Source organism: Podarcis raffonei, chromosome 8 (genome assembly GCF_027172205.1).
Source record: "Podarcis raffonei isolate rPodRaf1 chromosome 8, rPodRaf1.pri, whole genome shotgun sequence".
NCBI lineage: Eukaryota > Metazoa > Chordata > Lepidosauria > Squamata > Lacertidae > Podarcis > Podarcis raffonei.
Window position 1 is genome coordinate 10,662,164 of NC_070609.1, and position 14,201 is coordinate 10,676,364.

A 14,201-nucleotide genomic window follows, 5' to 3' on the forward strand; every position below is an offset into this window, starting at 1 on the left:
GGCTCCTGCCAACGGGCCAGAGGCTCCCGTGGGGTTCAGTGTGAGGTGGGGCGATGCCTCGTTGTCCCCAGGCATCGGACTCTTTCCAGGCGGAGGGATACGGTACCGCTTCTACTCGCACGACCCCTTCACTCCCCCCTGTCCCCTCGCAACGAGCACCAGCGGCGGGTCGCTCCGCGGAGCAATCCCTGCCCTTGCCCGCCTGGGGGAAAAAGTCCCGGACCCTCCGAGAGGGCGGATTCCAAGATGGCGGCGCGGCCGGGTTGCCGCGAGTGGCCTTGACGGAGCCGGTGTGAAGCGACCGCCTCGGAGGCCCTGAGAAGCGGCAGCGGTCCCCTCCCCACGCCCGAAGCGAGACGACAAGGCGCCGGTGGTGGGGCCGGCGAGCGGGCCGCGGTTACGGGTGAGTAGCGGCGCATCTCACGTAACTTGCGTCCGTCTGCGAACAGGAACGCAGGGGCGTACGGTGCGGGAAGAGCGTAGCAGGCGTCTGTGAATAGCTCGCTGGGATGGGGAGAGAGCGAGGAGCTACACGAACAGCGCGGCGGGGAGATCAGGGCGCCCGGCAGGGGTCGCTGCGCGCGCAGCTTCGGAGTTCGAAGAGGCGCAGATGGGCGAGGGCGGGGGCAGTGAGGCGCTTTACGCAAGCGGAGTAGAACGCTTTCGAGAATAGTAGTAAGGAGACACATGCGCGCCGGTGGGAGGCTCAATGTTTCGCTGAGGTTTTCATTGTGTTCTCGGAGAAAACAGCCTTAAACAAACGGTGCGTAAAATCCCCATTTAAAACTAATAAGCATTCCCGTGCATTCTAAGCATCAGGATAAATAGTCTTTTTTTTTACATTCCTTTCCCAGTCAATATCCCTCCAAAGTGAGGGAAAATAAATAATTTCATTCATAAAAGGGTCCTAGCATTCGATGCACAAAGAGGTGATCTGGTGGAATAGGCAGGGATCACATGTTATTCGGCAATCATTTCCTGTCTGTGCCTGCTGGATTTTAGCTATAGTGGTGCTTCAGCTGTCAAGTTCACAAAATATTACCATTTTGATGTAAAGCCAAGAGGGGTTGTGCCAAATCGGATCTTACAGGTACAGTACCCAGCTTTATAGATGTTATTGTTACTTAACTTGAAATTATTTCTTCTGTTTATATAATTTATTACCTTGCCTGCCCTATGTAAACGATCCTTACATAGCCGCGAGCAGCAAACAAGTGTGTGAAAGTAAATGAGTGGGCTAGTAGCATCATTTGCAGGCTACTCACTTTTGTAGGTTTATTTTAAAAGTTGGCTAAAGCAGCTCTTGTGGCAGCTTAAAAGGCTAGTTAAATACAATGGGCCAATTTGTTTGTGACGTTAAACTATATGCTTCCATCATTGTTACTACTATTATTACATTTATTACCTGCCCTTCACCAGCAGGTCCCAGGACAGGTTACAGTGTTTTAAAATTAAAAACAGTTAAAACAGATCACAGTACAGTAGTAGTATGCTGTCCACTGGGAGACTGGAAATAGAAGATTGGTTTATTTGAAACCAAACACAGACAAAAAAGTCTCCAGAGTTCTGTGTTGTGAATTTAAACAGTAGTTTGTTGAAACAAACCAGGATCAGGTAATGATTGTAATCCTTTTTGTTAACAAACCATATTTTAAAGTAACCAAAGTTTTCCAAGTTTGGAAATATTTAGAAATTCTGGGTGGGTTACTCTCAATTTTCTCCTCCTGGCCATCTCTGGTTAACCATCAAGGTTATTGTAGTTTATTAGAAGCTCCGGTAAACAGGATGAACTTGCAGTACAATCCTTTGTATGTTTACGCAAAATTAAGTCCCACTGTGTTGGATGCAACTTGTGGAAGTGGCTAACCTCTAGGTGTTGTAGGAACCCAACTATCATCAGCCAGCAGGGCCAATGCCAGGGATGATGGGAGATTTTGTCCTGCATCACCTGGAGGGCCACAGGTTAACCACCACCTTAGCCTAGTAAAAATAATAAAAACTATTCCAGGCAAGTATTCTGGAAAAGGAATTCCACAAACCAGATGCCATGAAAGAACACTGCCTGCCCCCCAACCATCTGCTTAATCTCAGGGGTGGGGGGAGTTCTGGAGAAGGAACTACAATGAAGATTGTAGTTGGTGAACAGCCTTATATAGGAGAAGGTTGATTAGAGCTCTAAGTTAAAACTAACTCTGGATTGTGCCTGGAAACATTTAAAGCACCAAAGAAATATGATCCCATGGTGAACCCTAGTTAACTGCCTTGCTGTTGTGTTCTTGACCATTTTATGACAAAAGAGAGAGAGTTGTAAACTTGCTAAACTTTTTTACAAGGCAGTAAAGTATTCGTTAAATCTGTAAAATCTCTTTGGGCACATGAATGAAGACATGAAATTTCACCCTTGGTATTAAAGTATCTTATAACTACTTCAATACTTGATGAGATTGCACAGCTGCTTGATGCAGTTTGTAGTAACATTATTTTCAACATGGAAATAGCCCCTGTGTGAGTTTTCTTAAGGGCAAGTCTTTTTATTCCCCTCCACCCAATCAAACTGAATCTTCTCTTCATCCTAGTCGCTCCTAGTCTGAAACAAGGATCAGGTGCCTCCCAGTTCACATACATGGATATCCAGGTGTCTGGATTCCCTTTTAGTGTGTTGCATATAATTCAGTTGTCCCCTCCTCCCATGTCTTGTCCTCCCTTCCCAGGCACATCAAAAATGGCCCCAGCCTGCGAACGGCTGCAGTTTCGATTTCCTGGCTATGGCGATGGGGTGCTGCACCGTATGGACCAGCTGCGGCAGCAGAGGCGCTTCTGTGACGTGACAGTGCAGGTGAACGATCTGCGGGTTCCCGGGCACCGTGTGGTCTTTGCCGCTTGCTCCCCTTTCTTGCGTGACCAGTTCCTGCTCAATGACTCACAGGAGGTGTCCGTCTCACTCTTCCAGAGTCCGGAGATTGGGCGCCAGCTTCTTCTCTCTTGCTACACAGGATGCCTCGAGGTGCCCATCAAGGAACTGGTCAACTACCTGACAGCTGCTTCCTTCTTGCAGATGGGCCACGTGGTGGAGCGCTGTGCGCAGGCAGTCTCCCACTACCTAGTCCCCAAGGCAGACACCCTGCTGCGTGAGGAGCAGGCGGAGGGGAGCTATTCCCAGCAGGATGGGGAAGAAGAAGGGGAGGAGAAGCAACCTCCTTCACCCACGGGGGAGACAGATTCCGAGGATGTCAAAGTGGAGGTGCCTGAGTTCACCCCACGCGACTCCCACGGCCCCTCTTCTCCTGCAATCTCCCTCTCCCTCATCAACTCCGCTGTGGAGATCACGCGCAGCTACCTGCAGGGTTGCTATGACGACGAAGCAAGCAGCGAAGGACTCACTTTCCCTCCAGCAGCTCCTGCCCCTGTCCCTCAGTGGAGGAACTACCCGCTGCATCGTCACCGGCACGGCACGGCCATGGCGTACAGGGACTGGCGGGCGGGTGGCGGGGTGGCATCGTGGAAGGTGCCGGGGCTGGAGCGTCCGTACCGTTGCCCCCGCTGCAACAGTGTGTTCCAGCAGCTGGGGAACTTTGTGAGCCACGTGCAGGAGCACAAGCTCTTCCTGTGCCTCCGCTGCGGCAAAGTCTTCTCGCAGAAGAGCAACCTGACGCGCCACATCCGCGTCCACACCGGCTTCAAACCCTTCCAGTGCCCCGTCTGCCGCAAGTGCTTCACCCAGAACGCCACCCTGCAGGACCACCTCAACCTCCACAGCGGCATCAAGCCCCACAAGTGCAACTACTGCGAAATGCACTTCACCCACAAGCCGGGCCTGCGGCGCCACCTCAAGGAGATGCACGGCAAGAGCACCGTCCAGAACAGCCACGAAGAGATTGAAGAGGTCACCATTGACTTTGATTGATGCGAGAGGAGGGCGGGAGGGGAGGCTGCAAACCGAGCGGTAGATAGTCTTCTGTGAGGCCGGGCAGAGTCTTTAGTCAGTCCAAAATTCCTTTCAGTGAAATATGGGCTACGTGAACTGGGTAAGGGGCACCCTGCAGACAGAAGCAGTCAGCGCAGGGGTGCCGCAGGCCACACTCATTGCTTTTCAAGTAGTAAGGGAAGTGCTGTGGCTATAGAGTGTTTACTGTAGAAGAGCACAGAGGACAAGGACTGAACCGTCATCTGGATAGGAGACAAAATCGCCCCACTGCAATGAGAGGCTATTGAGTGAGGACGCTGCCTGAGTATGTCTAGGCCCGTTTTATAAATGGGTTCACGTGAGGGGAAGCCACTGCCTCAGACAGTGGATTTTGGGTGCCCTTAACGGCAGCAGTGGGGAGACGAGAGAGCTGGCTCATGGGGCACAATCCACTGGGCAAGCCCCAGTGAAATGAAGGGGAGCCCTGCAAGAATGTGATGGTGCTTTGGTATAGCTCCCTTTCAGTGTGTGTGTGTGTGTGTGTGTGTGTGTGTGTGTGTATGTATGCGTGTGTGTGTGTGTGCATAAGACCATCATGGCGGATTAGTGTGTAATGGGATTGCGATTTAGATTTCCTACCTCACACATGTCAGTGTGTGCTCTGGCCCCGGTGTGGCCGCTGCAGAATCAGCCATCTGACTCAACACCAGAAGAACTTAATCAAATAGGGATGACAGGAGATGGAGGTTTACAATTGATTGATGAATTAAAATTAACGTCATTGGGTTCGGGTGGCAGACACCCAATAATTCTTGAAATGATTGCTAATCTCATAATAAAATATACTACATGACACTAAAGTCGGTCTCCTTACCAAGATGATTGGAAAGTGGTCAACATTTTGCTGCTGTTTTTTTCCGAAAGGGGGCAAGCAAGAAATTAACAGGCCACTTGGCCTAAGGTCTGCCTCTGGTAAATTGAGGGACTACGTTGTTGATGATAGATGTATGGAGCACACTAAAGAAGTAAGTCTTGCTTACTATCAACATGGCTTCTTCGGAGGGAAGTCCTGCCTGACCTGTCTTCTTTAGATCTTTGAGAGTGTCTACAACTCCATGTAAGCTATCAGCCTTGACGCCTATATGAAGATTTCTTCTTGTTCAGAGGAAGTGTGCCACTGGGTACCAGTTGCTGGGGTGTAACAGCAAGGGAGTCTATTGGAATTTTTTGTCTGCTTAAGGTGGACTTTTTGGAGGCATCTTGCTGGTCGCTGATGGAAAATAGATACTGGACTAGATGGACCTCTTAGTCTCATCTCTCAGGTTTGTACATCAGCCTTGCATTTAAGCACTAGCCTGGCTGGTGTAAGCAACCAGAAATTGTATGCTGGCAAGCAAGTAGTTTGGCAGAGAAGGGGTGGAGGTCTCTGTCCCTCCTCCATACCCAGCATAGAAACCAGGTGGGCTTCCCAAAGAGAGGAGCCCCTTCCTCTGTGCCCAGCGTTGAAATGAGGTGACCCACTGCAGGAGAGATGGAGCCAGCCCCCAGCAGACTACTACTACTACTACTACTTTTTTAATTTATTTATTTTGTAGGCTACTAGCTTTCGTAGGATTATTTACAACATTCTCTTTCATCCTCTATTTTCTCTGGGGTAGGAATCACCCGTGATCCCAGTAGGCCCTTGTTGGACATCTGTGCCAACCGAGTTTGCGCAGCGACTGGGGCGATGTAATAAAAGCTTGCCTGCAATATCTTTGCTTGTCTTTATTTTTAAATAATAATCAAACAGTTGCAAAACACCCCTTCTCACCACCTTTCCTCAACTGCATTGCCTAACAGTATTCTATAACTGCACACTACACCGCTTGTTCAACTTAAATACAGTTTTCAAATAATTACCCTATTGCATTGCTGTACTTGGTGCAGTAGGTAAGCTCCCCCTGCTAATTAGTTAAATTGTTAAGATACCTCAGGTGTGCTGAATTGTCAAAAGTTGACAGATGTGCTGCCATGCAGGTTATAATTACAAACACACACCTCTGAGTACCACCATTGACCACATTAATATCAATAAAAACCCAACAGCCCTAGTGTGCTAAATCAGTACAATGCTCATTTTTTATTCTTAACCCAATTAAGATGCATTCTTGAGAGGTGGACAAAAAGATGATGCTTGAGAAACGCTTTCAGCTTCCTGCATCTCGCTGAGGAATTATTGCTCAAGTTCTGAGAACCTTAGTTCTAGGACAAACTTTTCCTTCCCAGCACTTGTGTAACCCATTGCCTCTCATATGAGTTATTTTTCCTGTTGCCTCACATCTGCTGTCGCGAGGACATGTGCTCTTTTGTCCTTAAGCACTGACAGCCTGACTTACCCTGTCAACAAACGAATTTGGAAACCAAATTTGGAAATGACTCAAGATGCCCCAGGAATAATAATGTGGAGTTAATTTCATGCAAGAGATCATGGCTTCAGGTTTGTGTCCTGATCTTTTGGGTCAAGGAAATAGAATGGAACATCCTGAAAGCTCCAGTTTCTAGAGTGATGGGGGGGGGTAATCCTAGAAAGTAAAGTTACCCAATAATAAAAATATCTGAAGAAATGTGCATGCACACAAAAGCTCTTACCAATAGCAAACTTAGTTGGTCTCTAAGGTGCTACTGGAAGGAATTTTATTTTGTTTCGACTATGGCAGACCAACATGGCTACCTACCTGCAATATCCACAGTAGTTCATTAACTTGGGTCAAAGTAAAAGGCACAAAATAGCAAGCAAGATTTTGAGTCGTCATCAGATTGGCTAAGTCTGCATTGGTCTTTGTCTTTAGAGGGAACGTAAGATGTGGAAACATACTTAATTTAATTAGGTTGTCCTAGATGCTGTTCAGATATCATGTTACATTTAGGGATGCTGGGATGAAGAAACAAGTGAAAGCCTATACCCCTTTTTTGAAAAGATTAAAACCATCAATTATCCAGGACTGTCTCCAGCCTTGGCTCCTTCACCAATGTGATTTAGGTGAGGGATGTGCCTGAGAATTGTTACCATCCCCTGCCTTGAGGCTACCTGCAATGTAATCTGATTTTATAGATGCCCAGTCAGTGCTAGAACTCTAGCCCAGCAATCCTCCCTTGCCAGGGTTAGACTCGCAACACGTCCACACCCACCCACCCATAAATATATTTCCACTTTAAAGCTTGTGGAGCTTCTGTTGCTTGTGCTGCTGTTGATGTGGAACGAGGAGAGACGGCAGAGCAGGAGACAGGATGAAATCCTCAAATAGCACCTGCTGCCTCCATCTGCCAGCTGTTACTCCTGGCCTACTTAACCTTGTGGCTGCAACAACTGGGCCAGCCAGTCTTCTGCTGCTGGTGCCCCCAGCATGCTCAGATATCTGAAGAAGTGTGCATGCACACAAAAGCTCATACCAATAACAAACTTAGTTGGTCTCTAAGGTGCTACTGGAAGGCATTTTTATTTTGTTTTGTTTCTTCCATGAATTTGAAATGTGTTTATAAAACCCTGGCGTTCTCAATGCAACCATTCTCCATAGCTGCTGAACTGATGTAACAGGCTCCCTGGGTATCAGCTGGTACACATGTGTGCCACCCCTTCCTGCCCTTTCCTAGGTGCTTTGGGGATCCCTTTGCTACTGGTGCAATAGCCAGCAAGTTGAATGGAGCCACGTCAGTGAAGAAGTTCTTGCTTTGGCTCTTCTTGGTGTTGCATGGGCCCCACAGAATTTGCCAATACAAGAATCTAGAGCCTACTAGCTATACAATGTAGGTGGAAGTTCTTTGCGTAGGGAAGATGAAAATCCCATAGACTCTGCAGACACGGGTAGTGCATGCCCGAGTAATAGCTCTTAAGAGGCTGCAAGATTTGGGCAGCCATCAGATGTGTCTTTGCTGTACAGACTAGAGAGATTGCTGAGTGCTCTACCAACTTCATTGACCCAATGACTCTGAACGGATTCCAAAAACGTTCTTCAGGTGCATTTTCTGTTCTTCCTCCTTGGGTCTCCAGATGTTGTTGGACTACACCTCCCATCTTCCCCAGCCTTCTTCCCCAGTAGTGCAGGACGATGGGCATTGTCCAACGTCTGGGGACCCAAGGTTGAAGGAGGCTGCTTTAAATCCAAGCTCAAGACAAAAACGTGTAGTTGGATCAGCTCACTTATTAACCCATATGTGGCTCACAAACACTTCCCCATACTTGGCTTGCAGTGGTTGCTTTCTTGTTTGCATTCATCACTTTCTAAAAGAACCCCATGTAACAGTTTTGGAATTCATGCCATGTCTTTGTACATGTAGCATTTCCCATTTTAAGGGAATTCCACAATGTCACACAACCATCGGCGATGTGACCTGTCTAATCCATGCAGCAGTCTTCTCGATGTTCGGTGTGGCAAATATTTATTTTCTTTTTTAAGCGCACCTCACCTTTCCTCCAAGGAGGTCAAGGTGGCAAACATGGTTGTCCATTTTATGCACACAACCTACTCCTGCAGGGTAGGTTAGACTGAGAGGCTGTGACTAGACTGGCGAGCTTCATGGCTAAGTAGGAATTTGAACCTGGGTCTCCCAGGTCCCAATTCAACACTCGAACCATTATACCACAATGACACTCAATCCCAAGTTTGATGGGGCCTTTCACAAACCTGTGCAAATGTATTATTATTATTATTAATGCTGCTTAGATACCACAGATGCCTTCTGTTTCAACTTTTAAAAGCCTTTTTTATTCCATCAGACTTGTGCAGTCAATTAAGAACACATAATTCCACAATAGTTAGCCAATTTCTTATTTTAACATTTTCATGTGGTTTTTATTTTATGGGGTTCTATCCAATTGTAAACCGCTCTGGTACTTTTCCGTGGATGCTCATATATAAATATTTTTGGAAATATTAAATAAATGTGCCAAACAGGCTTTTAAGAGGTCTGAGATAGCTCAGTCGGTAGAGCATGAGCCTCTTGATCCCGGTCGTGGGCAACAGATTCCTGCATTACAGGGGGTTGGACTAGAGGACCCCTTCCCTTCCAACTCTACAATTCTGTGATTCTATTGTTTCCCGGACAATATGCTAACTTCTGTATGCATACAGGTTCCTGCGTTATGCAGTTGGTAGACAGGGAATGGAATACTTTGGCTTTACCTGATGCTAAGCTTCTATACTACATGGTTTGCCAAAAGGACCTGGGAATTGTGGGGAAGTACATTTGTGTGTAAGAGAGAGAGTGGTCCCTCCGGGTGTGACTGGGGTGTCAGTGGAGCTCTTGGTAGGTATTATCACACTGTCCCTTTCTTGCCAGCTTTGTACTATTGGCCCTCCAGGTACTGACAACACCCAAGTTCATTATATAGAAGCTTGTTTGAGTCTTTGAAGTGGGAGGGTGGGTGGGAGAGCCAGCAGGCATGAAAGGAGCATATGAGGCAGCGAAATGATTGTTCTGCATCGCCAGGGGCACGGAGGACTAATCATATGTTCTGCAGTGGACTCAAAGCTCAGCACGGCAGCATGGGGACCTGTCTGTACGAAACAGCCCCCATGCAGAGAGAAACGGAAAGCCAGCCACAGACTGCACTGGCACTGAAAGAGTCTCTTTGAAGCCATAAGTCACCAGGATTTGTTTTTCGTTATCCTGTGTCTCCTGCTGTGGAGCTGAGGTGTTGGTGCAAAAGGCTGACTGTGCCACACTGGGAAGGCCCGAGACCTGATCGGTTTATAGAAACAGCACAGTGAGGTGGCAAAACTGTACTCTGCCCTGTGCCACTTGAGACAGAAGGTGGAAGATCACATGGTTGAACTCTAATTGATAATCTTAACAAGGGTACATCTATGGGATGTGCTACCACAATTTGTGATGGCTTCAAGAGCTTTCAAGCAAGATCGGGATGATTTATAGAGGACAGACCTATCAATGGCTGTTGGCCACAATGGCCAAACAAAACCTCCAATTCCAGGATCAGTGTACCTCAGAATTCCAATTGTGGGAGACAATCAGCAGAGGAGGACTGATGTTCCTTTCATGACCTGCTTGTGGGCTTGATGGAGGCACACTTGCAACTGGGATGCTTAACTAGATAGATCTGATCTGAGCCAGCTTAGTTTTCCTTGTGTCACAGAGAAGACTAGGATCCTCTCCGACATCTGATTTTGCATGTGCAAGGACTTGGGGAGGGATGATTTTAAAATGGAATATTCACTATCAACATTTTAGTCTGGAGTGGTACAAACCAGATTTTACCACTGCAGGGTGGGTGGGTGTATCCAGCCTGAATTGGATTGTGTCCACTAGGAAGTGGAGAATAGTGGTTAGAGCAGTGCAAGCGGAAACCCTAGACATCTCTGCTGATGCTAGGAGGAGAAGTCAGAATTTAGGATCTTTGGGTTTGCTCCTTCATTCTGAGAAATGGGTATGTGGCTGCAGTTATTCATTCTCTATATAATTCATTACACTGCAGGCCTTGGAGGACCCTGGAGCTAATCTCGTTGTGCCTGCTCAATCAAAGTTGGATCCTTTATACCCAAGTGCTGTTCTCGGAAACTAATTACAGATTTAGAGCAGATAGAGTCCTATCTCGTTTGGGGATCTCTTGTATGGAAGTTGTCGCCATTCATGTATGATCTAGTTGAGATACCTGCATTGCAGGGGGTTGGACTAGATGACCCCCCGAGGTCCCTTCCAACTGTACGATTCCTTCCATTCTTCCTTTTAACCACTTCCTGGAGGTGGAAATGAACACTGCCCGTCCCTATTCTACCTCTAGTACTGGGTTCTTTTCTCCACTGTGAGTGGAAAGCATTTATGAGCAGGTGAAGGGAAACAGCTGGAAGCAGGAAACAGCCAGGAGCACCTGGGAGGAGGAAGAGGGGAAGGGCAGCCAGAAGAAAAGCACAGCAAGCAGATAAAGTGGTGACAGTTTTGACACCTGCCTAGGTGGCAGCTGCCACAAAGAATGATTACTCATCAGAAAGTGTGGCTCTAAACCAGAGCTCAACAATGCAGGGATGTTGCAACTCGGCTCACTTGAGTTGAATTGGCTGTTATATGGCAGTAGAAAACATGATTTGCCCAGATGAAGATTCACTGGTGATAATTTTGAGGAGACCTGATAAAAACACCTGTTTGAAACCCAGGAGTGGATCAGCAGGACTGAGTTAGATTAACTATGTGCAGAAACACTAATGTGTACAAGGACTAGGGTGCCTTTACAAGGCAGTTCATTCCATTTGCCCGGTGTTTCCACAACATGTTTGAGCTTTCACACAACATAAAAACCAGTTTTTGAAAAACTCACGGAACATATTTAGTGGTCCATGTTATTTGATTCCAGGGGAAGAAAATGATTGCAGGCCATTAGCCTGGAAAATTGCAGGAGTAAAGTTTATCCCCCTCCTGTTGCGACAAACTGGTCTTCCACAACCAGTAGAGGCATGAAAATGGCAGAGAAGTTAGCTTTGTGCAGGCGCAGTCTCAAATTGCTTGGGGAAAGCACTGGAGAGGAGGAATTTAGGAAGCTGTGGGAGGGGTACAGTTATTCTTGGCAAATGCTTCAACTTGGCAACTCTGGACAGACCTGCCAGAGATTAGCTGCTGTGCTCATTAGGCGTGAGACTCCTGTGCAGATCCTGTTCTGCTAATAAAGGGTTAACTCCAACTTCCTCAGTGTGATTTACTGTGACAGAAGCTGGCTCACTTCTGTCACAGGCAGAACAGCAGCCACAGGTAGTTCCCCATCTCTGCCGCTATCCTATTTGGATTAACCATAAATCTTCCCCTTTGATCTGGGCTGGCCCACCCTCTAAATCAGAGGTGGGCAGATTTCAGATTTCTACTTCATCTTCCACTAGACCTTCCAAGGTCTACCAACCAGAGGCAAGTGCAAAAGTCGTACAGTCAGCATTAAAGAACATTTCACTGCTTGCCCTGAGCCTAGGAATCTGCTTTCTGACCCAGAACAGAGCTGAGCTCCCAGCCCTTTTGCCTGGTTAGGTTTCTTCATTTCAGCAGCCTACTTGACAGTGTGGGAAATGCCAGTTTGCTGCCGCTGTTGAAATAATTTGCAACCTACTGCAAATCATTCAAAGATCCATCAGTGACCTGCCTTGGTTATTTGAAAGTTAACACTAAAAATGCAGTGTTTTGTCACCCGTAGACAAAACGCCAGGAGCACCCATCCCATTCTCATTTCCCGTAAAGGAGTTTTATCTGCGAGATGCAGTTGTATTTTATTGTCGTCTCGTTTTTAGTAAATGGTGTTGAATTTTGTGTAGTTTTTTTTTAATAAAGTGCTTAGAAATGTTTTATTACGTTAAGTGCCATAAAATACCGTATTTTTCGCTCTATAAGACGCACCAGACCACAAGATGCACCTAGTTTTTGGAGGAGGAAAACAAGGGGAAAAAAACATTCTGAATCTCAGAAGCCAGAACAGCAAGAGGGATCGCTGCGCAGTGAAAGCAGCTATCCCTCTTGCTGTTCTGGCTTCTGGGATAGCTGCACAGCCTGCATTCGCTGCATAAGATGGACACACATTTCCCCTTACTTTTTAGGAGGGAAAAGGTGAGTCTTACAGAGCAAAAAATACGGTACTTTATTAATACATAATTCTGCTGTTTGTACAGCACGGCTTCTGCCCAGTCGGACGTATTTCTAATCACTGCAGGGTAGGAGAATACCATCAGGGCTCAAGTTTTACATTGGCCACACATTGATTTAATGCCAGGCCAGTAAACCTGCTGACACGCCTAGACTGGTAAGTTTTGATGAAACCATTGGAAACTAATTTAGTTTAATTTTTAAAAGAATTGTTTCTGCTTGCTTTGGAAGCAATTTGTTCTCCTTCATTGTGGTATTTTTAATTTTGAAAGCTGCTTGCTTTTGAAGATAGCCACATGAAGCTGATGCAGTCGCCACATCAAAGAGCACCCACAGCGGTCATTGGAACAACCCAGATCCACTGATAATGATTCCATTTGCAATCTTGCTGCAAAATCAGCAGCTCCAGAAGCCACCCAGGACAGCAATATTTTTACGACTAAAAATGAAGCAACCTTTTATCCAGAAGGTGCAGCCCTTGAAAAGTCTCCAAAAAAGCCTGGAAACTGATCTCAGATTATGCAGTGCAGCTGCTTCGTATGGCCAAAATGGTATATTTTGCACTGGAGAGAAACCTGTTTCTCAGAGCCTGGCTATTAAACCTTTGGAAATTTGGGGTTGAGCCGAGTCCCATTGACATGGTATCTGAATGAAGAACTAAAGAAGGGACAAGATGCAGGGCTCCAATTAGGGTGGCTCCTTCCACATCAGCCCACCACAAAAATAGAGGCAGTGCATCATCAAAAAGGGAGGATTTGCATTATATTTGCATATGCTGATTTCTACATATAACCTGCCTCATATCCCTGTATGGCAGCCTGGAGCACTTTGGAAGAAAGGTGAGATGTAAATGTAAGAGAGATATACTGCTAGCATTTAAGGGGGTTTCCAACTCTAAATTCCAACTCTAAAATTCTATGGTTTAATTGAGCACGCTGCTTTACGAGAGTGAGACGTAGGCAGCTTGCACCCTCCAAGAGCGACGCCTCAACACCTTCCACATGGGCCCCGTCAGGAAGATTTTGGGCATCGCATGGCAGGATGGAGTCTCAAAGATGTGCTCTCCCAGGCCCACATTCCCAGCATGTCCACACTCCTGTCTCAGTGAAGTCTACACTGGCTTGGTCATGTCCACGGAACAGAAGGTGGCAGGATCTCCCAAGGACGCGCTCTACAGGGAGCTGGCCTCCAGCAGCAGGCCAATTGGCAGACCAACTTTGTGTTATAAAGACGTCTGCAAAGGAGATGTGAAGGCTGGCAGCATCAGCTGTGCTGGGTGGGAATCCCTTGCAGACCACTTCAGTCCTTGGAGACAGACAGACAGGTTGTGCATCCACAGCAGTGACTAGAGGAGGAGTGACAGCTGGGAGGAGCGCAGAGAAGAAGAAACGCCATGGTGCATCTGCAGCAGCACAACTGTATGCCTTCATCTGCCCCAGCTGCGAAAAAACATGTCTCGCCCAAATCGGTATCTGCAGGTGCTGTAACTCTCCAACAGTTTGACTTCTCCATTGTCTCCTGAGACAGATAGATGATGATGATGATGATGATGATGATGATTTATTTATACCCCACCCATCTGGCTGAGTTTCCCCAGCCACTCTGGGCGGCTCCCAATCAAGTGTTAAAAACAATACAGCATTCAATATTAAAAACTTCCCTAAACAGGGCTGCCTTCAGTTGTCTT

The 14,201-nt window shown here is 46.9% G+C and overlaps 1 protein-coding gene across 1 annotated transcript; it reads left to right on the forward strand.

Moving 5' to 3' along the window:
- The first annotated feature begins 201 nt into the window (after positions 1 to 201).
- On the forward strand, positions 202 to 4,764 carry LOC128418322 (zinc finger and BTB domain-containing protein 26-like). Its single transcript, XM_053397862.1, has 2 exons — positions 202 to 403; positions 2,712 to 4,764. Exon 2 carries the CDS (start codon positions 2,723 to 2,725, stop codon positions 3,902 to 3,904), a length of 1,182 nt encoding a protein of 393 aa, XP_053253837.1. The 5' UTR covers positions 202 to 403; positions 2,712 to 2,722; the 3' UTR covers positions 3,905 to 4,764.
- Positions 4,765 to 14,201: the final 9,437 nt, after the last annotated feature.

Excerpts from the sequence above, each read along its gene's own strand:
- LOC128418322 (XM_053397862.1), top strand. The coding sequence starts at position 2,723 with ATGGCCCCAGCCTGCGAACGGCTGCAGTTTCGATTTCCTGGCTATGGC.